The sequence below is a fragment of the Euleptes europaea genome, chromosome 5 (genome assembly GCF_029931775.1).
Source record: "Euleptes europaea isolate rEulEur1 chromosome 5, rEulEur1.hap1, whole genome shotgun sequence".
NCBI lineage: Eukaryota > Metazoa > Chordata > Lepidosauria > Squamata > Sphaerodactylidae > Euleptes > Euleptes europaea.
In genome coordinates, this window is record NC_079316.1 from 78,167,197 (window position 1) to 78,193,683 (window position 26,487).

At 45.3% G+C, this 26,487-nt stretch overlaps 1 protein-coding gene across 1 annotated transcript in view; it reads right to left on the reverse strand.

Moving 5' to 3' along the window:
- CFAP46 (cilia and flagella associated protein 46) overlaps window positions 1–26,487 on the reverse strand; it is a 138,385-nt gene that overhangs the window by 17,383 nt on the left and 94,515 nt on the right. Inside the window, exons 41-49 of the mRNA XM_056850480.1 lie at window positions 23,119–23,307; window positions 22,117–22,305; window positions 14,502–14,681; window positions 12,266–12,436; window positions 10,047–10,144; window positions 7,806–7,954; window positions 6,918–7,099; window positions 6,587–6,696; window positions 1,520–1,689 (exon numbers count right to left, since the gene is read on the reverse strand). Of these exons, the coding sequence (XP_056706458.1) occupies window positions 1,520–1,689; window positions 6,587–6,696; window positions 6,918–7,099; window positions 7,806–7,954; window positions 10,047–10,144; window positions 12,266–12,436; window positions 14,502–14,681; window positions 22,117–22,305; window positions 23,119–23,307 (1,438 nt within the window). The remainder of the gene's footprint in view (window positions 1–1,519; window positions 1,690–6,586; window positions 6,697–6,917; window positions 7,100–7,805; window positions 7,955–10,046; window positions 10,145–12,265; window positions 12,437–14,501; window positions 14,682–22,116; window positions 22,306–23,118; window positions 23,308–26,487) is intronic.

Here is a 26,487-nt window from a genome sequence, read left to right on the forward strand (position 1 = left end):
GGTAAAATTTGCTAAAGCCAACTTCAGAAAATTTGTCCTTGAGCACAGAGAATGTTAGAATAGTTTACAATTTTATCAATTTTAATATGATAATTTTAACCAGGGGCTGCTTTTATTGACCTTACGCCTTTATATGTACGGGCAGTCTGTGATTCTGCGGTGCAAAACTATTGTGTCTGGAAATTTTGATGTGTTGGCACGTGATTGGTCAGTCGGACTGTATTAATAAACTTGACAGTCCTTGAGCACAGCATCACACTGCAACCAACAGTTGCTCGTGAGTAAAGCCAGCCATTCTACTCACGAGCAAGAGCAGCATGCCTCCAAGCCCCGTTTTGCACACCATTCCCACACAGGAGTTCTCTCTGAAAGAGGCAAGCAGGCAGGGAGCAACAGGAGTTCCCCCCGCCGCCAGAACCAACAGTTGTTGCCTGGAGCAAGCCCTGCTCTCGCTCAGCTGTTCGGCTCCGGAGCAAGAGCAGCTGTTCTACTCTACTCATGAGTATCCTCACTGCAGCACAAGGTGCCTCCACCAGTAAGCAGAAACAAGGAAACCCTGCCCCCCACCCCCCTCTCCAGTTTACCCTCTTCCAAGAACTGAAGCTCTTCTAATCCTGTGAAACTAAAGGTCCACGTGGGATAAAAGAAAGCAGGCCAACGGCATGTGCTGTAAAGGAGAGTGCAGTTTGGAGCGCTCTCCCTTAAATCAGGCTGCAAACCAGAGGGAAGTCTCTCTTTGCTGAGGGCAAGCCTGCGTCACTCCCTGCCCCTAGGGTTGTTAGGTTCCTCTTCGCCACTGGCGGGAGGTTTTTGGGGTGCAGCCTGAGGAGGGTGGAGTTTGGGAAGGGGAGGGACTTCAAGGCCATAGAGTCCAATTGCCAAAGCGGCCATTTTGTGAACTGATCTCTATCGGCTGGAGATCAGTTGTAATAGCAGATCTCCAGCTAGTACCTGGAGGTTGGCAACCCTACCCACCCCCCAGCTGAACCAAGGTCATTCTGGATTGGCCAGCTGGGTTTTGAGCAAGAGGGTAAAAACTAAGCTGGCCTGTCCTTCACCCCAGCAGCCTTCAGCCTTTTCCTCAGGTGCTTGCGGGCTGGATAAGAGCTCTCAAGGCGCCTCAGATCCGGCCTGCAGCCCTGTGTTTGACACCCCTGCTCTAATGCTTAACTAAAATGAATTAGTAAATAGGATATCTTCTCTTGGAATGTTTCTAGGAGGCCTCAGAGGCAGTAACTGAGGTCATACTCAATCGTACATATTGCAAGTCTTCTCCATTTGGAGAAGAATGATGACGACATAAAGAATTAGCCATGAATCAACACCTTTTTTGCCCCTTCCAGGTATAACGATAGTTATTGGTGACATCAATCCTGGAGAGTGCATGCTTACCAATGGTGCAAATTCTGTAAACACACTTGAACATACAATCGTTTTGTTTTGTGACAAGCCATTCAGCAAGTAGGCATCGTATGTGATTATTTGTCAATACTAACATACTTCAAAGGTTAAGACACACCTTGAGCTGTAATGTTTTTCTCTTTATTTTTGGTCGTTTGTTTCCCTGGTTCATTCATTTTATATTTTTCTGAGCCACTCTTTTCACCTTTTCCTGTTTTGGATTTCCCACCCGAGTCAGCAGTTTTGGATTTTATTGAGTCAACTGGAGAAATTGCTGGACTTGACTGCCTGAAGAAATAAAAATACGATCTTGAAAATATGACACAAGATGGAGTGTCTAAAAGACACTAATGATGTTAGTTACTTCATCATCATCATCATAAACCTTTAATGGCATAAAAATTATTACCATTAGTTACTTGTATAATGCTACTTGTGGTACAAAAGAAGTAGCCACAGCATTCTTGGCTTTACCGAGAGAGCCAGCGTGGTATAGGGGTTAAGTGCGGTGGTTTGGAGCGGTGGACTCTGATCTGGAGAACTGGGTCTGATGCCCCACTCCTCCACATGGGCGGCAGACTCTAATCTGGTGGACAGGGTTGGTTTCCCCACTCCTCCACAAGAAGCCAGCTTGGTGACCTTGGGCTAGCCACAGACCTCTTCTAGAAGAAGAGAAGAAGAGTTGGTTTTTATATGCCGACTTTCTCTACCACTTAAGGCAGAATCAAACTGGCTTACAATCACCTTCCCTTCCCCTCCCCACAACTTCCCTACCCCACACCCTGTGAGGTAGTTGAGGCGGAGAGAACATGACTTGCCCAAGGTCACCCAGCTGGTTTCGTGTGCAGGAGTGGGAAAACGAATCCAGTTCACCAGATTAGCCTCTTCCGCTCATGTGGAGGAGTGGGGAATCAAACCCAGTTCTCCAGATCAGACTCCACCACTCCAAACCACTACTCTTAACCACTACACCACGTTGGCTCTCTCAGCCCCACCTACCTCACAGGGTGTCTGTTGTGGGGAGGGGAAGGGAAGGTGATTGTAAGCTGGTTTGATTCTTCCTTAAGTGGTAGAGAAAGTCAGCATATAAAAATCACCTCTTCTTCTTCTACCATGCACAATGAAACCCAGAGCCTCATAGCTGCACCTAAGGCTAATACAGGTTTGCATAGTCCAGTGACTTATACGTTTTGTTATAGAAGGGCTGCTGGCCTCACACATAGACCATGAGTGCTACCTGAGGCTAGGATGAGCAAGCACATTTCATGAAATTATTTGTCTCTCCCCATTTGCCCCCCATAACGGTACCCTAGTGGTATGGGTAGCATTAGTAGGGTTGCCAACCTCCAGGTAATAGCAGAAGATCTCCTGCTATTACAACTGATCTCCAGCCAATAGAGATCATTTCACCTGAAGAAAATGGCCGCTTTGGCAATTGAACTCTATGGCATTGAAGTCCCTCCCCTCCCAAACCTCGCCCTCCTCAGGCTCTGCCCCAAAAATCTCCTGCCGATAGCAAAGAGGGACCTGGCAACCCTAAGCATTAGGGCCCAAGCATAGGGTTCATATTAGGGCTGTTGATTCGGTAAATTCCGAACTGGGAAAAAGCCGAATAAACGTTGATTCGGCTTTCCACAGTTCAGGATTGACCAAAGCAAAAAAAGGTGGGGAAATCCCGAAGCTGAATTTAGCGGCTTCAGAGGAAAGCTGAATAAATTTGGCTTTCCTGGCTTCGGGATCCCCCCGGCTTCCTTTAACAAACAGCATGGATCTCAAGGAACCCGCCAGCCTCCTCGGGACTCCCGGGGAGGGGGGGAGCTTCATTGAGATCCAACATTTTAAAGAGCCACACACACACACACCCCGTTTTCCTGGGACTTCTGGGAGAGCGGGTGGGTGACTCTTTAAAAAGATCCATGCTGCCAAACTTGGCAGCATGCATCTCTTTGGAGAGCCACCAGCCCACTTTTCTGGGACTCCTGGGAGGGCGGGCGGGTGGCTCTTTAAAAAGATCCACGCTGCCACACTTGGCAGCATGCATCTCTTTGGAGAGCCACCCACCCACTTTCCTGGGACTCCTGGGAGGGCGGGCGGTTGGCTCTCTAAAGAGATGCACGCTGCCAAGTTTGGCAGCATGGATCTTTTTAAAGAGCCACCCTCCTGCTCTCCCTGGAGTCCCAGGAAAGTGCACGTTTGGCTCTTTAAAAAGATCCATGCTGCCAGGCTTGGCAGTGTGCATTTCTTTGGAGAGCCACCCACCCGCTTTCCTGGGACTCCCAGGAGGACGGGCGGGTGGCTCTTTAAAAAGATCCACGTTGCCACACTTGGCAGCATGCATCTCTTTGAAGAACCCCCGCCTGTCTCCCCAGAAGTCCCGGGGAGGTGGGCGGGAGAAGCTTCCTTAAGATCCACGCCGCCAAGCCTGGCAGCATGGATCTCTTTGAGGCCCCCCCTTGCTCACCTTCTCAGGGGCCTTCACTGAGCCTTCACTGAGATCCATGAGGCCAGGCTTGGCTGCGTGGATCTGTGCCGAATTTTTTCGGCATTGTTTGGGTTCAAGTTTATTAACCTGAACATTTTCAGAAAATCCGGGTTTCCCTGAAAATTTTCAGATTCAATAAACCCGAACTGGAACAATACCGAAAAAAATTATTCAACAGCCATAGTTCATATATCAGATACGCATGTGTGAGGATCCGTCCCCTCGGGCCCCGCCTCTTAGCCCCGCGGCCTGGCCGGCTTGACTTGGAGAGGGCTTCCTTTGGCCTCAGAATGGGCCTCCTGAAAGGATTTCCTTTCCTCCTCTTCAGCCCACAGTCCGTTCCTGCTCCTCTGAGCCACCCCAGCTCCAGGGACGCCCGGCACCGCTTCCTCCCCGGTCTTCCACCCCCTCCCCGTCATATAGCCAGCCAGGCCCTCAGGGTTCCACCCTTTTCCCATCTCCCCTCCTGTCTGACAGGGGCTCCACCAATCAGCCCCTGGCAGCTCCGTCCCTCCACCCTCCCCTTCAGGAGGGCTGCGGCCCCGCCCCAGCTGATCGGCGGCTCGTGTTCTGCCGCTCCCTCTCCCGTCCCTTCGCCCCTCCGGCCCTTCCCCGCCCGGCTCCTCCTCTGCCGGGGGACTTCGCCCCAGCGCCTGGGCCGGCGGAGGCGTCGCCCCGCAAACCCTGCCAATGCCGGGCGGCGTTGCCAAGTCGCTCGGCCCCATCCCTCCTGGCCAGGCCGGCAGTTCTCCCGGGGCTCCCGCGGGCTGTGGCACCGACGGCCCTGCCCCCTTTTCCCCCTCCAGCTTCGCCTCCTCCTGCCCGGTAAGTGCGCCGCCGGGCAGTCCCGCGCTCTGGGCTAGCCTGGGCGCTGGACAGCATGGCATGTTATGCCAGTGTCCCAAACAATGGGGGGTGCCCCTGATTGTCTGATTTGTATGTTTTGAGTGCTAACATCAACCATTGTTGTGGGGAAGGGGCTTGATTCATATCTAATGGGAGCATTGGGGAAATATATTGAAACCCTTTCCTCCTGTAATATCTTCTTGATTTTAATCACCCCGACTTGCTGTTTGCCATATTCTCTCCCTCTTCTGCAGACAAATAGCAGGTCTGGATGAGAACAGTGAGAATTTAAATGGGAGGGGGGGGGACGACGCTAAAGCCCACTGGCCCCAATCCAGATTGGACTCCCTACAATTATTTTAATATATTTTAAAATGAAGAGGAAAAAGAAGAAGAGTTAGTTTTTATATGCCGACTTTCTTTACCACTTAAGGGAGAATGAAACCAGCTCACAATCACCTTCCCTTCCCCACAACAAACACCCTGTGAGGTAGGTGGGGCTGAGAGAGCTCTGAGGGCTGTGACTAGCCCAAGGTCACCCAGTTGGCTTCATGTGTAGGAGTGGGGAAATAAATGTAGTTCAGTATATTAGCCTCCACCGCTCATGTGGAGGAGTGGGGAATCATGTGGAGGAGTGGAAGATGTTTATCATGGATTTTCCAGAGTTGCAACTAATTTGGCCCCCAAAGAGATCTGAGGATGGTGGGTTATGCAATGTGAGTTGGCTTTCAGCCTCCCATACATAGTTCAGTTTGGTCATGATGACATCAGCCTCTCCTTTCCCAGCCTCTTTGATTATGATCTCAGAATGGTTTCTGAGGCCGTGGGTGGTATTGCATTGTGCACATCTGAGATTTACATTGCTTGTACATTAATATTTAATAAATGATATTTAATAATAGTGGCAAACTGAGGTGAAGAGGAAGAAAAAGAAGAAGAAGATTTGGTTTTTATATGCTGACTTTCTCTGCCACTTAAGGGAGAATCAAACCGGCTTACAATCACCTTCCCTTCCCCTCCCCACAACAGACACCCTGTGAGGTAGGTGAGGCTGCGAGAGAATGACTTGCCCAAGGTCACCCAGCTGGCTTCGTGTGTAGGAGTGGGGGAAACAAATCCAGTTCACCAGATTCGCCTCCGCCACTCATGTGGAGGAGTGGGGAATCAAACCCGGTTTCCAGATCAGACTTCACTGCTCCACACCACCGTTCTTAACCACTACATGAACAGAGTTGGTTTTTATATGCGGACCTTCTCTATCTTTTAAGGATAATCAAACCAGCTTACAATCACCTTCCCTTCCCCTCCCCACAACAGGCACCTTGTGAGGTAGGTGGGGCTGAGAGAGCTCGAAGAGAACTGTGATTAGCCCAAGGTCACCCAGGCTTCATGTGTAGGAGTGGGGAATCAAACCCGGTTCTCCAGATTAGAGTCCACTGCTCTTAACCACTACACCATGCTGGCTCTACATAGCCATTACACTAATTATGTTATTGTACAATCACTGTGAAATTATGTTGTTATTCTCTTTTGTTCATGAAAGGCCACTTCAAAAACCATCTTATAACAAAGATAATATGATATGTACAGAACATTTGAAAAACAAGTTGTCTCTTCATTCCAAGCACTCGTCCTTAAATCACAACGAGGGCTAATCCACCTAATGAAATCTGGCCTAATTGTTAACTGGACATGTGACCCACTTTTCCACAGGAGAAAAGCAGAGCCTAGGAAACCCAAATTATTAATATGCTGGCTGGTGACTTGAACTGGCATTGAATACTAAACTTTCAAGAGTGAGTGTCAGGCATATAGTAATTGATACACATGATGGCTCATTGAGAAGGTAAGAAATACCTCAGCTCAGAGAAATCAAACTGCGACAATACAGGGCTCAGATATTTTTCCATATCTTTCAATATAACTTGGAATTCTGCTGTACAAAATTCATTTTCTTCTTGTATGCTCTAACACAAAAATAAAATAAAACCTGAGTTAAATAAAAAGGCATAAAGACTAACAAGGACAGAAGGAATTATATTTTAGCTATCTTAATGAAACTACTTAACAGATACCCACAGTTGTTACAAGCCATTTCAACTGGGAAAAGTAGTTGCTGGATAGACTAGCTGATTTTATCATTCATAAAAACACCAATATAAATGACTGCAGTTATAAGTTCTCTTACCGTATCTAATTTGATGTATGACTCCTGCTCTTTTTGTAACTCATCTTTAATTTCCTGGAGCTTTCCTGGGGCTACTTTCTTCACAAGACGCTTCATTTTCTCCTGTTTGAAAAGTTTTATTTTCTCCACCAAATTGAAAAATGCCTCCAAATTCACAGGGGACCGTGCAATTTTAGCCTGTACTAATCATAATCAAAAACACAAGCCTACTAAATACATTTTGATTTCAAGTATACATATCATCTTCATTTCTTCATACCTCTGTAATGGATTTTATTTATTTGTTTACTTATATCCACCCCTTCTCCCCACAATGACCCAAAGAGGCTTACATCGTTCTCCTCTCCCCTGTTTATCCACACAACAACCTTGTGAGGTAGGTTAGGCTGAGAGTGTGGTCACCCAGCAAGCTACCCAGCAAGGGATGAGTGTAAAAAATATCTAGTTACAAAAGTGAACAAATTATTGTTAAGTTGCAACTTATTCTGTAAACTAGGTGATGGTTTTATAATACTATTATAGTATTTACATGCATAGATCACTACTCAGACTTTTAAAACAGGAAACTGAAGGTAGTTTTGTTTACTGTGAAATGCAAGCCCTGTGGAAATGTTCCAACAGGATCAGGTCACTAGTATCCAACATGTATATTGATGATGTCACAATCCCTGATTGGACAGAAACACCATTCCTTGCAAGAAAATGTCATTAAAATTAGCAGGTGTCAACCGTACAACAAACAGGATATGAAAAAGTGTGCAGGGGCTTAGGGAGCCATTCTGATCCCCTCAAAAGCAGTACCTTTGTGCTAAAAATGTTGTGGGAAACATTTGGCACTGCTCTGCTATGAACAACACAGTCATATCTGCAGTCCTTAGAAACACTTACATGTAGGTTGAGAAGCTTTTCCTTTTTGTTGCCCACCCTTTTCCTTCTGCTGCCCAACCTTTTCCTTCTGCTGCCCACCCTTTTCCTTCTGTTCTCTGCTTGAATTGGTCAACTTTACTTTCTCAAGAACTGCGCCATACAAGAGAGATCTGTGGAAGGGGAAAGAAATTTCCATACAATTTGAACTGTTAAGTCAATATGCCTTTAGATTTACCCCCCGCCCCCGATAATCTCTAATTGGTTTCTAGTCTGATCTATTAAAGTATTTCCTGAGAAATGGTGTAAATAGCCCAAATCACTTTTTGGGAAGGTATTCTATGCCACATTCTTGAGAATCTTAGCTCTCCTTTTCCCCATTTTCTTTCTTTCTTTTTTTGTGTAGGAATTGGAGCAGGATTGTGCTTCCTTGGGATAAAGGGCAAGAGAGCAAAAATAGGGGAACAATAGAAAAGACTGGAATTGGGACAGGGTGCTACAGAACTGGTAAGTAAGGCTAATGCTGGATGGTTTCTGCTTTGCAGTTAACATAAGAAATGCTACTATCCATTGGTCTCTCGGAATTTCAGGAAGATAGTTCAACAGTAAGGGTTCTGGCTTAAATAGAATTTGCTTTCCCAGTTCAATTGACATATTTTTTACAACCTGTTTACAAAAGATTGATGCCCGTATGTATACCCGCCACATATGAAAAAAACCTGCATTGTCTTCATTACAAAACCAGCACCTGCTGGTAACTGTCTTATAAATCTTTGCTATCCTTAAAGGTGGTAAGATGCCATATGTAAACCATTTTCATCAAATTTTCTTTGAATAAGGGGCTAACTGTAAAGTTTGTACCGTGATTAAAGATGAATTCCCATTTTGAATCATCTATGGATGGTTTCTGCTTTGACTCTTAGCCTTGTTTCTTTAGATTTAGATAAATACAAAAGACCAAGAATATGATAGCATACTACCTTTGGGATAAGTAAGAAATGATTATGGGGGAAATACAGAAAACAAACGGAATGCTTTCCTCAGCAACATTTCTTAAACGCTACCACTTTCAGACATATTCCTCTATCACGGAACAGAAATGAATGGAAGGCAAACAGTGCTTGTTGAAAACCCACACCCAGAAGGCCGGGAAATATCTACAGTGCAGGAGATTGCGGTGCCCGTGGTAATATTAATGGTAGGTCAGCTGTCTTGAGCTGCTGAAAGACAGAAAGATGACAAGGCTGCAGAGGGATACAGAGACGGGTGGTTGGGCACACAGAGATAAAGGATGATAGAGCTAGTAAATCTCAGGGTCAGAACTGTTTGAGACAGGAAAGACAGTTGTTGAGCAGGCTTGGTTCTACATAGTATTTGAACAGCTTTCCTTCTTAGGACCCATTATAATCTGTATATTTTACTAATAGCAGGCTTTATACTGCCCTCTGCACCAGATCCAAGCAGAAATAGAGTACAGTGAGACATTATTGGTGGTTCTTCCACAGCTTTGAAAATTAAGAACGGACTCACCATATTATGCTCAGCAATATTAATTAATGGGCTAAGGGCAACAAAAAAATTGAAGCTACAAGGAACTGAATGGTATCTTAAGCAATATTTATTGTTCATTTATTGGCTAAAATTCTGGACACAAGAAAGTAAGTCTTGACTAAGCCACATTAAGATGGCAGAATACCTATCTAGAATTGTATTTCCACATGGCTGGCTAAATCCATGATTAAAGTTGTTTTCTAGCATTCAGCTTATTCAGCGGAAGCTAGCCAAATTCCTCCCTTGTCTAGCAAAAGTGGTCTTGCGAGCAGATCCCGGGGCGGGGGGAATGGAGTCTAACAACAAAGCAGTGTGATTAAATCAGTTGCATCTGACTTCCAGCTGCACACACGATCCTTCTGAATTGGGACTGCTTGAGCAACTTGCAATGGATGGATGGCTTGACCGCTCTTTATTACTAATGTTTGCACATAGCAATGGGACTGAATATAACTGCCCCCTCCAGCCACAAAAGCAGGCAATGTAGGAATGTAGCATGCAATTATACACAAGTTATCTATAGAGAAGAAACTTATCTAGTTTCACTTTGCTCTTTGCCCCTATACACTTCCTTAGTTAAGAGGGCAAGTTATACCAAATAATATGTTAAGCAGATGACCTTACTCACGGTTACGTCTGCACTGGGGTTCAGCCAGTGACCTCTCAAATAGATATTACAAAGTAAAGAGACATGATGGACAACTATATCCATACCTGTCTTCTGAATGCTGGAGAATGATTACATGGAAATTTGGTGGCAATTCATTCATGATATTAAAGTGCTGTGCCGAAATGCAGAGATTTCCCCATGCCTATACAAATGAGTCAAATAACAGGATTACTTTTCAGAATATTTTAAAATGACATTTCAAAATTTTAATGGTTGGTTCTACTATTTGCTTTGTTAGAAATTTAAATACAATATAGGAAGCAGAAACAGCATTGTGATTGTTTTAATTCTTTTGTTAGTGGCTGATTTGATCAGTGAAATATTTACACAGGAATAAGAACCAGGTATTTAGCAGTAATTCTTTTTTAGATATATGTAGATACAAGTGGGAACCCGCAAGGACTTATGGGAGTCATCTCAGTTTACCTCCCCGCACTATTTTCTCTTTCCTTTTTCTGAACTCCCCCATAACCTCTTCCCCTTTCCTGCTTCCTTCTCTCCTTCCCAGCCAACAGCCAACCTACATTTATCTGTCCCTCTGTCTTCGGCTTTTCTTCTCCTCCTCCAGCAGCCTCTACATAGGAAAATTACAGCCCAGTTGTGTGGTGCTGGCCACTGGGCCAGGCCCACTTGCATGGTATTGAACCCTCAAGGACTTGGGACACCTCACTTCCCACTTTTCTTGCACTGTTTCCTGCCCCTGAAAAAATGGCTGCTTTGGAGAGTGGACTCTATGGCATTATATCCAGCTGAGGCCTCTCCCCTACCCAAAACTTGCCCTCCTTAGACTCCATCCCAAAATCTCCAGGAATTTCCCATCTTGGAGATGACAACCCCAGCTAGGACTGGCCCCGATGAGTCCTGCCTCGAAGGCCAAAACAGCCATGGAAATAACCCTGCCCCTCCCCCTGTCTTTTACTCTCAGAAAGGAAGCCTGGAATGCTTGTGGTTGCCTAGCAACAGCTGCTGAGAGAATCCATTTCTTAAAGCTACAGGTGCTTCTTTTATGATTTGGGTTTTTAAAAAAACCCTGATGTATCTTTTTTTTTTTTTAGATTTCAGATTTTTCTGCAAACCTGGGCATTGTTCAGGTTTGTAGAAATAGTTCTTGTCTGTTCACAGCTCCAGTCACCAGATTTAAATATCCTCAGATTTGGCTGACTTGGCTATTAGAATATACAAGTAGGGACCCGTAAGAAACCTGCAGAGAGGGCGCATCTCTCCCCTCCTTTACTTCCTTCCCTCGTCCTCCTTCTCTAACAATCCTCCCCCTCTTTCTCCCACTCTCCTTATCTGTCAACCTACTCCCATCTCTTTTACCCCCTCACCGGTTCTCTCTTACTCTACCCCTTCTCCTTCAACCTACCCCTATTTCCCTTTCTCCCATTCTCTTTACGTGTCAACCTACCCCCATCTCTTTTGTCCCCCTTCCTGCTCTCCCTACCTATCACCCACCCTTGGCACTCCACTCACCCACCACCATTGCAACTCTCTCCACCTACCCCCCCACTGGTGGCACTCCACTCACCCACTACCCTTGCTGCTCTACCTACCCCCCAGTCTTAGAACTCCACTCATCCACCACCCTCATTGCTCTCCCCACCTATCACCATCATTGGCACTTCAATCACCCCTCTGCTGCTCTACTCACATACTCCCCCACCCTTGGTGCTCCACTCACCCCCACTTGTCCAGCTTTACCTATCAACCCTCCACCCTTGCTATTCTCCTCACCTGCCTTCCAGCAGATGGGCTGCAGGCTTGTTGTCTCGGGGGGGTGGGGGCAGCACTGCTCCTGCTGGGCCCAGCGTGGGTCCTGGGCTGGTGCCGCTTGAGGTAAGTATATTCTCTGCACTTGTGCACAGAATGCTCTTTTATTTGGGGGGAGGATTTAAACCCCTCATTTTTAAAAAATGTTAGATTTTTCTGCAAACCTAGGGGGTCCCCCAAGTGTGCAGATATATCTGTTTAGTGCAAGTGTGGCCTCGATCTGCAGATTTAGATATCTGCAGATGGGCTGGGGGCACACTTAGGAAATAGTATATAGATGATGATAACTTGTGGGGGAAGAGACAAGCAGCGTAATCCCATGCTCAAAACCCATGAAAACCAGTGGACTCAGACTGGAATAATTCTGCAGTGACTGAAATATAAATTACCATATGCACCCCTCTCCACACACCCCCCAACAAGTGTTCTTATCCAATTTGGTTTTCCATCCCTAACTGAATGGACAATTACAGTTTTTAACTGATCCAATTACCTTTGAGATAGCAGCTAATCTCTGCTCCACACTTTTATGGAGACTGCTTGATGTATCTCCTCTTTGTTCTAGATGGTGCTGCAGATGCAACATCGCTGCCAGTTGTGAACTGCTAGTATTCTGGGTAGCTGACAACAGGATATTTTTCATCATCACCGATGCTGAACAGCTCTGTAATATTTTAACATTAGTCTAGTTTGACAAATGTTTTAAAGCAGACGGCCACTAAAAGTCCTATCAGTGAGGGTGAAACAAAGTAGCGCATATACTACTATTATTTACAACCTCAGTCAAGTGAAAAGGCTTTAAAAATAAAATATGATGAACAGACTTTCTTAATATTATACCTTTCGGGGAATCATCTTGCCATCAGTCTTGTTCGCTGAAACGTTCTTCTGGGCCCAGAGAATGATACTTATATTTGTTAACCAACAATGCTATCCTAAGCAGAGTTACACCACTACTAGTGGTTAGCTGATCTACCCTGATGTCAATGTGGTGGGGAGGGGGGGAAGAATTGGAGTCTCTGGGTGGTGGGAACTGGGCAAGCAGAAACAGGCTGCTACCATTGGTTGAAATGCTTTGGGAGGTAGGACAAACTGAAGGGCCTAGGAAAGATGGGACCTGGAAGAAATCAAACACATAAGACGGGAGTGCAGGCATAATACTGCACAATTGTTACTAATAATTAGAAATTGAGTGGGATTTGTGTCAGTGTGATTAGTGGAGAGGAGTAGAAGCTGAGTGCATGGCAGGCAGACCTACCACCTAACTATTGGTAGGATATTGTTGTTTTCACCTCGACACCAGACTTTGGGCCAAACTAGACTTTACCTCTTTTGGTTAGTTGGGTCTAAGTTCCCCTGACCCAACTCACTTTCCCTGCAGCCACACAGCTGCTGGAGGGAACGTTATTTTAAAGATCAGAGAGAGCACTTTTCAGCTTGGAACTCCAGCGTGGGGAGAAAGAGGAGCTCCTGCCTCCTTCCCCTCCCAGTTTTCAGAAGCTGAAACTGCCCTGCCAGGGAGACATTTACATAACTTTTGGAGGGGCATGCACTCAGAATATTCCATATGGTGCTCTGCTAGGGACATTTCAGTTTCTGAAACACACCATGGGGGGGGGGGCAGAAGCCCTCCTCCCTCTACACTGAAACTCCAAGCTGTAAAGGACTCCCTCTGATCTTTAAGAGAGCCAGTGTGGTGTAGTGGTTAAGAGCAGTGGTTTGGAGCGGTGGACTCTGGAGAACCCGGTTTGATTCTCCACTCCTCCACATGAGAGGTGGGGGCTAATCTGGTGAACTGGATTTGTTTCCCCACTCCTACACATGAAGCCAGCTGGGTAAACTTGGGCTAGTCACAGCTCTCTCAGCACCACCTCCCTCACAGGGTATCTGTTGTGGGGAGGGGAAGGGAAGGAGATTGTAAGCAGGTTTGATTCTCCTTAAAAGGTAGAGAAAGTCAGCATACAAAAACCAACTCTTCTTCTTTAAAACAATATTTCCTGCAGCTGCTGTGTGGCTGCAGGGAAAGGCAGTTGGGGCAGGGAATCCAGACCCAACTCACCCAAAAATGTAGCATCTAGTTTGGCCCTTTAATAGAGTTATCACTGAGAAAAGCCTCTCTTTGTGCACAAAGGTAGTTCTTCTGCCAATTTTTGTGCTGCAATACTGGCCATTAGCAGGGTAGGGAAAAGAGTCTATGATTTCTCTGGATTTCCTCGTTGAGATTACAGCGCCACACTGGGTTCTGTGCTGTGTTAATGAACATCCCCCCCAACCCTAAAGAACAGCTTTTGGATGATGTGGAAAGCTGCAGAAGGCAGGGAGAGAGGAGTAACTTTCTCTCACAGTGTTTTGGATCCTACTCATGTGTCATAAACAGACAGATAAAACAGTTTTTCATTAAAAGAACAGGAAGTAAAAGTTGTGAGGTCAGCTATCTTTATGAAACACATTCCAGTAACTAAGGTAGTTTGCTTATAACACATCTATAATCTATCACCATTATTTTATCTTAGCAATAGTAATGTTTCCATTACTGTTATTCACCAAATGAAACATGCTTAAATAATAATAATCATTACATTGTATGACAACGACAACAATCAGACCAAACATTTGTTTTAATTCAGTGATGGAACGGTGCACATGAATTTTTAAAATCTTGACCTCATTTAGTATTCATTTCACTAATTATTTTACTATACAGGTTGTCAAAACAGGTGTTGCCTTACCTGATAAAGGGCCAAAAACTGGCTTGCTGAAATTGGGTCAAATTTTCCTAAACACTCCACCATTTCTAAACTAGCAGCAGCCAGGACATCAATAAGGTTGTTACTAATTGCAACATTAATGCACTGTAGCAAAACTTCAGTTGACTGACAAAGGTATTTCTGGGTCCAATACTGTTTCTTCTGCATAATAAAAAATACAAATAATTTGCACCCAACACTGTTAAAATGCATACATATATCACCAAAATATAGTTATCACTGTGGTGAGGTGAATTCTCTAAAAAAAATTGACAAGTCTAATTGAATGTTTGTGGCCACATAGGTTACAGAGGGTATCTGTGGAGTACCAGTTCATGAAACACATTTTCCCACCAGAGCCCAGGGTCAGCATTGATCACTAGGGTTGTTTATGAATGGGAGTTTTACCTGAGGTCCGTTGATCACTGGACCCCACTTTCCTGTTGGGAGTCTATGCACCAGCAGTCTCCAAGCTTAAATCAGGAAATATTTGAATCCTCGCCCCTTGAAAGGCTGCTTCATAATTCATAGTTGGCTGTAGTGAGAAAAGTTCCCTCACCCCTAAACCCAATTGCCGCATAGAAAAGCATTAGGGCTGTCGATTCAGTTCGGCCTGAACTGAAAAACAGCCGAATTTCCCCTGATTCGGTGGTTTTTAGTTCGGGACGAACCGAACTAAAAAATGGCGGGAAACCAGGGGAGCCGAATTCAGCGAGTTCGGGAGTTCACGAATAAATTCGGCAAATTCGGGGCGTCAGTAAGCAGTATAACCGTCAGTAAGCAGCATTCTCTTCCCACGGCCAATCGGTGGCCAAGCTGGGTGGTCTTCTGGCCAATCAGTCAGGATTGAGTACTGGAGGAATCAGCTGCTGCGCGGCCCGGCCGGGGAGAGAGAGAGAGTGAGAGAAATCCTCGTGGGGGGGTGCTTGTGCACATTCGCTCCTTTCCGTGGCTGCAGGGGGTGCATTTTGGGGGGTAGAGACCCCAAACTTTCAGAGGAGCTTCAGACAAGCCTTCTTAAGAGACCCCCCAAACTTTGTAAACATTGGGTCAGGGCCCCCCGAGATATGGGCTCCACCCCTTTTCCCTCCCCCCTTTTCCATTTCCGTGGCTGCAGGGGGCGCTTTTTGGGGGGTGCAGCCCCCAAACTTTCAGCATAGCTTCAGACGAGCCTTCTTAAGAGACCCCCCAAGTTTTGTAAAGATGGGTTTAGTGGGGGCAGAAATATGGGCTCCCCCCTTTTCTCTTTCTGTGGCTGCAGGGGGTGCAATTTTGGGGGTGCAGCCCCCAAACATTCAGCATAGCTTCAGACAAGCCTTCTTAAGAGACCCTCCAATTTTTGTAAACATTGGGTCAGGGGGTCCCGAGATATGGGCTTTCCCCTTTTCCCTATTGGGATGAATGGATCACCCGATCTTGTATGCATCTCCAGAGCGGCAAATCCAAGGCAAACCTCCCGTGCTTAAATAGAATCATATTGGATTACCCAGTCCTCCCAGCCCCTCCTGATGGAACAGAAGACAGCCACAGTAAGACCCCTTTGGGGGCTTTAATCTATAATTTTTCTCCTGTGTGTGTGTGTGGGGGGAGAGAGCAGTTTCTGTGGGTGGGGGGGAAGCCAAAGGGGGCTTTCGCCCATTCTGCCTGGGGTGTGTGTGCCCCCTGGAGTCTCTCTCTCCCTGGTTTGAGGGGGGGCTGTCCTCAGGTTTTCCCTCATTCATAAGATCGGTTAGGTCTATTTTGATGCTTGCTCAAAACTGGTTTTGAAATGGTGACTTAAAGAATGCATTTTCCTGGTCCCGAGTCCGATGCAAAAGGGGAAATTCCACTCCCTTCTGCTCATTATGCATAGCTAGCTGCCTCTGTCCTTTTCCATGGTTTGCAAACTCCCAGGTGTCAGGTGTTGCTTTGCAGTTGTGTTGCTTTGCAAACTTCTTAGCACCTGCCCCGCCCTTTGCATGTTTGCAAAGGTGTTGCTTTGCAGTTGTGTTGCTTTGCAAACTTCTTAGCACCTGCCCCGCCCTTGCTCTCATCAGCTGTTTGTCGGGGCTGGGAGCTTTGTGCGTGGGCGGCAAGCTCTGCTCAGAGATGCACATTAAGGGTGGGGGGGACCCCTTTCGGGGCCCATATCTCAGCCCCCCCTGACCCAATCTTTACAAAACGTGGGGGGTCTTGCAAGAAGGGTCCTTTGAAGCTTCACTGAAAGTTTGGGACCTCCACCCCCCAAAATGCCCCCCCTGGAGCCGCGGAAAGGCGTGGTTGTGTTTATAATGGCTTTATTCGGCCGAATTTTTTTCCCGAACTTTGAATTCGCGCCGAAGTGCACGGACCCGAAGCGGGGGAGTTCGGACTTCAGCATATCCCGAACCCAGACGGGCCGAATTCGGCCGAATCCGAACTATACTGAATTTTTTTTTCAACAGCCCTAAAAAGCATTTTAAGAACAAAAACAAAAAACAAAAAAAAACAGAGCAATCTGAAAAGAAGGGAGGGGGAGAAATCCAAGCCTCGGTTTTAAAAAGTCTTTCTTCTGCTCAGAAAGAAGCTCCAAGGAAGCAGGAAGTATTTGAATCCCCACATCTGGACATGCTGCTTTGAAATTGGCTGTGAGCAAAACTAAGCTTGCGTGTCCTGCACTTTGCCTTACGCATGGAGATTTGCCTTATGCATGGGCTGAGCTCAGGGGAGAGGGAAGTATCGGGTTAACAGAGGAATGGGAAGGTCCAGGATTTGTGAGTGCTGGCAGCATGGTCATCTCTAATGGAGGGAAAACTCATGCATAACTCCAAGGAACAACCAAGACAGAATTGGGAGGGTGCATAAACAACCCATGCATAAACAAACTAGGAAGTCATTTGCCTATGGTCATTTATGCATGGGTAATTGGACTCACGTTCGCCCCGTCTGACTCAGTTGTTCCTTGTAGTTCTGCACATGTTTTCTGTCCATTAGAAATGACCTCGCTGCCAGCCCTCGCAATGTCCGGGTCTTCCCACTCCTCTGTTAACCTGACTCTTCTCTCTCCCGAGCTCAGCCCGGCTGAAATCTCTGTGCAGAAGGCAAACCATGGGCCACAGGAAGATTGCCATCTCTCACAGCCAATCACAAAGCAGAGTTTAAAGAGGCAGGGATTCAAACGCTTCCTGCTTCCTCAGGGCTCTTTCTGAGCAAAAAAAGGTGTTTTAAAACTGAGGCTTGGATTTCTCCCCCCCCCACACACACACACACTTTCTTTCAGATTGCTCCATTTTTTGTTTTTTGTTCTCAAAATGTTTTTTTATGCGGCAATTGGGTTTTGGGGTGGGGAATCTTCTCTCACAGTGAGCACTGTGTAGTAAGTCAATTACAAAGCAACATTTAATGGGGCAGGACTTGATTTGAGCTTGGAGAGAGCTTGGTGCAGAGATTCTCAACTGGAAAATGTGGGTCTAGCCAGCAATGAACCTCAGGTAAAACACCCATACAAAAATGACCAAAGTCAATGTTCCCTGAAGTTCTGATAGCTGAGGCGTCATTTTTCTAAATTAAAACATAAGGTGCATTTTGTTTCCAACATCCCCCCAAAATTTACTCGTCAAGTGTGTAAGAGTAAGAATGCTCTGCCACCAGAGCAGCTTTGTTCCATACCTTTCTGCATGAGTCACACTTTTGGCCCTCCTGATTGGAAGGAGGCAAGACCAGAGCAGAGATTCATGCAAAGACACAACAGGGAGCCTCCTTTGAGAACCAGTTAATTTTGCCAAGTATTTGTTTGGGAAATGACTGCACAGTTCTATCATACATAGCACATAGATGCAGCAGAGTTATCACTTAGCAAAGAAGGCAAGGCCAGAGCATGAATTATGCACAGATGCTGCGGGGCAGTCCTCTCTGTAAAGGAGTACTCTGGACTCACAGGAGCATTTATTTATGCAACTAATTTCTCACTCATCACTCAGTAAAAGTTTACACTAGAACTAAGGTTGCCCAAGGAAGCAGTTATTTTTATTAGTTAGAGGGGAAAGCCTAGGAAGGAGTCACACAGGTATGTGCCTCACAATGAAAACTTGCTGCATAGGGTTGCCAACTCTGGTTTGGGAAATACCTGGAGATTTTTGGGGCGCAGCCTGAGGAGGGTTTAGGGAAGGGAGGGACTTCAATGCCATAGAGTCCAATTGCCAAGGCGGCCATTTTCTTCAGGTGAACTGATCTCTATCGGCTGGAGATCAGTTGTAATAGCAGGAGATCTCCAGTTAGTACCTGGAGGTTGGCAACCCTTCCTAGAACACTGGAGCACTGTCCTATGTGAATGAGCTCTATTATTTCCAAGTAAACACATTTAAGACCAGAGTGCCAATCAGTTTCTTACTCTTAGAGACCAATGCTAAGCAGTCCTACACAGAATCCTATTCTGGACTATTTAATGGTTTACTCCCAGGAAAGTGTTACACTGTTCTAAGCTAATTGACTTCAATAGAACGGTATAATGTTGTTTAGGACAGCACTGTCAGTGTGGCAAGATTTAATCTTAGAAATTCCTTCTGGTAAAAAAAAGTATTATCTACACACAAACCTTTAATTCAACAGCTTTTCTTTTGAACTCATCAAGGTGTTTTTTAGAAAGTGAACAAGTACTAGCTCCCATTTTACTATCAATTGATTTTGTTGCTTGTATTGCTGAGACAGATTTCACAGAGCTGCCTTTAGCTTCTTCCTGTGCATTATTTAAAAAAACAAAAACAATAGGGCAAACAATGAACACTGAGATAAGTTCCTCCATTTCCCAGTAGAGCATCCTTGTGGAAAACAGAGCCTTTAGGTGGCATTTGAAAATGTATGTCTGAGGGAGGAGCCTACTACTTTCAGTTAGTTCAATAGTGTAGTATCATGCCAAGAACCAGGAACATTGGTACAACCTTGGTCTCACCACTATTAATAGTGGTTTTTTCTATGGCCACATTCAAATGTCATGATGACAAACCTCATGACAAGTCAATGGAGGGCATGAACACAGCTTGTTGGCACGTCTGCATGTTCCCTCTCACCTCCGTCTTCCACTCACGCACTCTCTTTTGGGTTGCCAGCTCCAAGTTGAGAAATACCAGGAGGTTTTGGGGGCCAAGCCGGAGGAGGGTGGAGTTTGGGGAGGGGAGGGACTTCAATGCCATACAGTCCAATTGGCAAAGTGGCCAGTTTCTCTCCAGGTGAACTGATCTCTATTGGCTGGAGATCAGCTGTAATAGCAGGAGATCTCCAGCTACCACCTGGAGGCTATATCAAAATAGACACTTCTGTGTACCTTGCTGTTAAACCCAAATACACACAGAAAATCAAGTGCAAAACTATCCCAATCTATAATCAAAATCAGAATACAATTATTCCATAGAGTCAACATTAATTCACTAGAAAATATATTCATACTATATAGCATCACAAGAATACATATCTACAAAGGTAAGAATATATAAAGATTAGTCCATACAAGTCTAGTTCAGCATTCTAATAATATCTTGTCTTGTTACAGGATCGATATTCCTTGGTTTATCAACAAATGTCAGGTTGAAGAGGAAGATGGCCGTTTCTGTTCTTATGTCTTCATCAGTTCCCCTTCAAATACATATAGTCATTTTTATTGTATCATCTATGCCCATGTTGGCGAACCTATGGCACGGGTGCCACTTCCGGCACGCGTAGCCCTTTCTGCCGGCACGCACGGTTCCTCCAAGCCGCTGGCCTTTCCGGCTCTGCCCCACCCCGGATGGGGGAGGCTGTAGCCCAGGGGTGGGGAACCTCCGACATCATTGGCGGTGGCCCCCGGACTCTCCCACAGAAGCTGCCGCCATTGCCGCCGCTGGAGCGTGCGTGGCCGGCCAGGTGGGTGGGAGAGCGGGGAACAGAAGCCGAGCGCTCACACTCGGCATGGCCGGCGGCTTCTCCGGCGCCCTCTGGGCCTGTGTGGGCGGAGGGGCATGGCTGGTCGGTGGGTGCGAAGGAGGCGCCCTCTGCCCCACCCTGCTCGCCTCTCACAAGCCTGCCGCCGCGCCCCACCGAGTGGCAAATCCAAGGCAAAACCTCCCATGCATAAATGGCCTCTTTCTTTTTCTGTCTCCCTCTGTCCTTTTCTTTCTCTCCCTTGCTCCATTTCTTTCTCCCTTTCTCTCTCTTTTTCTTTCTTTCTCTCCCTCCCTTCCTTCCCTTTCCCCCTCCCTTCCCTTCTTTCCTTCCTTCCTTCCTTCTTTCCCTCCAGCAGCTTCTCCGGCACCCTCTGGGTCTGTGCGGGCGGAGCGGCGTGCAGTCCTATTCCACCTTTGAAGTGCCCACAAGCTGTCCTCCAAACACCTTTCCATTTGTCTTAATATGTAAAGAGAAAACACTAAGGAACTAGTTGCCAATCTCCAGGTACTAGTTGGAGATCTGCTATTACAGGTGATCTCCAACCAATAGAGATCAGTTCCCCTGGAAAAAATTGCCACTTTGGCAATTGGACTCTATGGCACTGAAGTCCTTCCCCAAACCCCACCCTCCTCAGGCGCCCCCCAAAAAACCTCCCACTCATGGTGAAGAGGAACTTGGCAACCCTAGCCTCTCCCTCTGGGCCCCCTCTGGGGGTGGTATTCAGGTTAAATTGCCGCATTGGCACTCGGCGATAAATAAGTGGGTTTTTGGTTGCAGTTTGGGCACTCGGTCTCTAAAAGGTTCGCCATCACTGATCTATGCCATACAGAATTTTAGTTGGTACAGTCACCTATTAGGTAGATACTAGTCCTCCTGCCTAAACAGGCTAGTTTCATGATATATACAGCATAATGGTTCCTGGCCAGGATACCTCCTGGAGGCTGGAAACCCTAACTCTCTGCCTTCTTCAGTGCTCGAGCAAAAGATCCACTCTCTGTTGCTGGACTCCAGTTCTAGGTTACAAGGAATAAATAGCCATAGATGTTAAGGAAGGAATCCAACTTCCATTAAAACAAAATGGGAGCGGGAAACAGGACAACACCCTACACCTAAAAAGCCTTTGGTAGCACTACCTTTTAAGGCCAAACTAGATGTAGCAAAACTTTCCACCCCCACCCCCACTTACTGAGTTACTAGGCATTGTGTGACACACTTGGTTCTCAGCCCAGTAAGAAAGTGCTTGAAGCAATGAGGTAGAGTGAGGTAAGGTAGAGGATACGGGTATAGTTCTTCACCCACCCTCACTCCCTTTCAAAAATACGGTAGATCCTCTTTTTAGCCCACTTAATATGTGAATGGGATAGGTGTCCCTGCCGCATCTAATTTGGCTCACTTTCGGTTTACAAGATTCCATACACTTTCTCTCTCTCAGTTTAAAGATTAATAATGATCCTAGCAAGAAGACAAAGAAAACTTCTTGTTGGGTTGTCTGAAATATTCATATTCTGTCTTCACTACAAAATGCCCAAGGCAAAATCCATTCCAAACAACCCAATTCAAACCAACATCCACTATAAGCAGCACGATCACATAAAATCACAAAACAGGAAACAATAAAGTAACAATTGAGGGAAAAAAATCAGCAATAGAAAGCAGTGAACAGCGTCTTGAAATCATTTATCCTGCAGAGGCTTAATGACATTTAGTAAAAGTATGTTCTTACCACTGTGTTTTCACACCAAAGAATATCTGAAGAGAAGGGATGATTTCGGTCAGAAAGTAAACGCAGAAATCTCCCCATGAGATGGAGGTATTTGGCCTTGATATCAGGACAGCCCATATAGAGACTCTGTAGACTTGTTAGTTGAGCCTGGACATTATGGCCAATAGTTTGGCCTAAGGCTAGCCATGTCTGTTATCGCCCAGAAAACATAAAATCAAATCAGCGCTTTAAAATATAATGGACACCTGCAATATTACATATGAGGCAATACTTTTGAAATTAGAGACGGAGGCTTCACTAAAATTCTTTGAACTGTTCCCCCCAGGTTCTCAATATTTGCGCTCCACTCCTGACTCTAAGGACTTGCCTCTATCCTTCAAGGCATTTCTGTCAGCCAACGAGTCAATGGGCACCACTGCTGGGAAGCACCCTTAATAAAAGGAATAGAAAGCAAAGTGTGTGTGTCAGTGTGTGTGTGTGTGTGAGAGAGAGAGAGAGAGAGAGAAAGGGAGGGAGGGAGGGAGGGAGGGAGGGGGGGAGACTGAAAAGTTGTAATAATTTCCCGGTTTGTATTATTTCCAAATGTAATAAAAACATAGAAAACAAATAAAAGCCACGGTTTTTCGTCAGGTTTCTACTAGATACATGAAATAAACATAGAATTATTACTTTTCATTGGTTCTGGAAAAACATTCCAGTTGAGGAGGATGTCAAATAAGCCATAACAGAATACAAGAATATTTAGTGCAATAATTTTGCTGAAAATAAGCTGCAAATATTAAAAATTCTCCATCCCTGACTAGCCCTTGTTCTGGCCATTAGACAAGACTATATGCTGATTTATCTTTTTTTAAAAATTAAAATGTATTTTTATTTAAAGCGACACATACAAACCTTTTCATAAGAAATAGCAGTACAATAATTAAAGTTCCCATGACAGAAAAGAGGAAAATATGTAGGGCAGATCTGCTTAGAACAGTAAACAACAGAAGAAGCAATTACCTGCTCCACAGTACCAGTTTCTGGTGTAAATCGTACGTAGTCCTCAATAACTTTCTCAATTTGATCTGCTCTTGCTTCTTTCTTTTTTTCCTCAATGTTCATGAGAACTAGAATGTCCAAAATGATCTCCACAAAGCTCAACTTCATGTTAGCAAGTCTTCTCATCAATGGAGTATTAATATTTCTAGTCTGAAATTTAAAAAAAAAATTAAAATGAATGCCTTTGAAACAAGTTAGAATCAGGATTCCATGATAACAGTGAATACCAAAGGTTGTAAGTAGCGATGTTAGTTCAAAGCAAAATCTACAAGGAATTCTACATAGGAGGCAGAAAGGGCCTTAAGATCCTTCCTTCCTTTTTGTTTTTGTTTTTAAACACCCATGCTTATTAAGACCTCTGAAGAACTTAAATGCTTGCACATTGTTGGGGGTACTTTGGTTCACACTCTACAACTATCTTTAAAACATTTTTTTACAGGTATTTCACAGCTTTTATTAGTGGATTGCACAGGGGGTAGCTATGTTACAGTGCAGTCCTGAAGGGGGGCTCAAATGCTCTTAGGAGCAGGCATGACCCCTACGCTGGCATTGGTGCCACTTGCACTGTGCAAACTGGCACAGACACCAGCCTTGGGGCACTTACGCTGGACTCCCTGGACTTCAGCAGCAGAGCAGCCCTTAGATGCCAACATGGCCTCTGGCCAGCGTTCTCCCAGCACAGGTCCCCACTCTGGACTCCTAGGAGGCATTTCCAGGGCGTTCCGGGGGGGCCGAGCTGCCTTTAGGCAGCTTCGAAACCCCTTTCTCCCCGGGAATGCCTCCCAGTACAGCAGCACTCCTGCACCAGCTTTTTAGGTGGCGCAGGCTGTGAAGAACAAGGGGTTAATCTTCAGCAGAAACTGAGAGACCAAGAGTGGTTGGAGCCAAAAAAGCTGACACTGAGCTCTGAGAGAAAGAGAAGGTTCAGAGCTTGGTAAATGGCGTGAGAGAGTTGTGTGAACAACTCTGTGAACCTAAGGGTTTGGTGTACCCAAAGCTAGTGGAACACACAACCTGTGGAGTGACAGAATTCAGATTGGGTGGAAAAGGGCCCTTTCTCAGGTCACAAAGGGGAATTAGTCTCTGGGACAGAGCTATTCTGGTTGCAGGGTGGTGCGGAGGATTACTGCCACTGGTATGGGGCAGTTTAGTGAGAACTGGAAGAGGGATTTTGGTAAATCCCCATACTTCTGCTGTTCTCTGGGAATAGAGATTGAAAGTCTCTTCCTTCCTGATAGCTAGGCTGGGAACAGAGTCTGTGAAACGGAATCTGTGTGAGTTCTGAGGAACAGAACTAAGTTTGTAACTTAAGAACTGAAGAAACTTTACTTGAGAAACATCTAAACTAAAGACATCTTGTATAACATCTAAGCTAAATCTAAACTAAGCTCTCTCTCTGAAGTGAATCTTGTGTGTGTGTGTGTGTGTAGTTTTATGCTTTCTCTCCAATTCAGACTTGCCTCAAAATCTATCTTGTGAATACTGTTTAATAAAATTCCCTGTTTATTTTGTTATCTTTAAAAACCTCTTGTGTCTTATTTCTCTCTCAGGTAAAATCTGGTGGGGACTGGAAGAGAAAAATAATCTCCACATAATACCCTCTGGCAAAAGAAGAAGCAGTAAGGCGACCTCTCTCTCTCTTCCTCAGCACCAAATACTTATTATTGTGAGCTGGGAGATAATAGGAAGGAGTGGGATCATCATATAATTGGTGGCAGCATCATGATCCAATTTAAACCCACAAATATTAGTCTCACCATAGTTGCTGAATAAAAAAAATAAAAATATTTTGACATTGTGAGAAAATTTACCTCAGAAATTTTACCTCAGATATCTCTGTGAGTGATGGCACCCCCTCACAAAACAAAAGAGGCACAGGGAGACATCCAGACAGAGGGAGCCTCCTGTGATGAAAATCCTAGTCAGGAGTTAGATCTGATGAGAATAAAACTGGAAATTGCTAGGATTGAGGCAGAAAAAGAAAAGGCTAGAATTGAGAAATCTAGGATTGAAGCAGAGAAGGAAATTCAGTTAGCCAAGATCAAAGCATAAGCAGAAAAATAGACTAGGAAAGAGGCTGAAAGAGAAAAAGAGAGAGAAAAATGGCAAACCAAGAAAGAGAAAAAGATAGGAAGCTGACAGAGAACATGAGAAAGAGATGTTTAACTATAAGATGAGAGAAATACAGCTAAGGACAGAGTTACCAGCTTCACAACGAAGTGGGGAAATCACCTCAGGAGAACAAAAGTGATGGGACTTTACTTGTCATCTCCCCTCAGCCTTTCTTGTGGAATTTCTATAAGGGGTTTACCCTGTTAAATGTGTCAACAAAGCATAATGTGTGAGAAATGAGCTTTTGGTATGCTGGTGATTCTCACTGTCTGTAATCTTGCTGCTTAATTTGTACTTCAGTGTAGTGAGGTGGTGTGCAAACCAGTTAAACTTCAATACAGAAAAAAACTAGGGCAATGAATGTCAGTAGAGTACATTACAGCGGTGTTTCACATAACGTCTTGGAATGTTTCCAGACTCATTGTTATACCTGAAGTTTAGACCATAAGACTGGGCAGAAGTTTTACCAACTCCACTAGGTGGGCATGTTGTAACTGGTTGGACCTTTGGTTCAGACTCAGTAACCATTGGCTCGAATCCCACAACCAGTGGAAAGCACTAATGATCTGACATCTTCTCTGCCCTCCCCTCCCTGTGGAGCCATTTCTGAACCTGGGACAGTTTGTTCTTGGGGTTGAGGGACTAGTGTGTACTAATAGCTGACCAGGCAGGTGGCTGTAGAGGGAAGGAGAAATAGAATTAGATCCACTTATGGAAGAGAAAGGATCACTTTCACCACCTTCCCCTTCTCCACTGTAGTTCCCCAACCTACATGGCTGCATGAGTCCCTTGACCCCAGGAATAAACTTCTCTTGGGAGGAGAAATAACTCCAGCGGGAGGGGGGGAAATTACAGTAGTGAATTCTAGGGGTGTGCACCAATTTTTTTTGTATTTTCGGGTTCAGGTTTCATAGTCCTGGAAATTTTCAAAAAATCTGAAAAAAGCTGAATACTTATTTAGGCTTTTTCTGAATAATCAAAAATTTTCAGGTTAACAAACCTGAACCCGAAAAATACGCTTGAAACCAGCCCAGCCTTCAGTTCTGTGTCATCACTGCCACTGAACGCCAGGTGAAGTTCAGAGGTGGCGGTGGACCCAGCCAGCAGGTAAGTGAGGGAGGGGAAGAGGGAGGGGGTTAAAATGGCAGCATGGCCAAAGCAGCCCCAAATAAATACATTCAGCATTATTTGGGATCCACTTTTCCAGCTCTCTTTTAT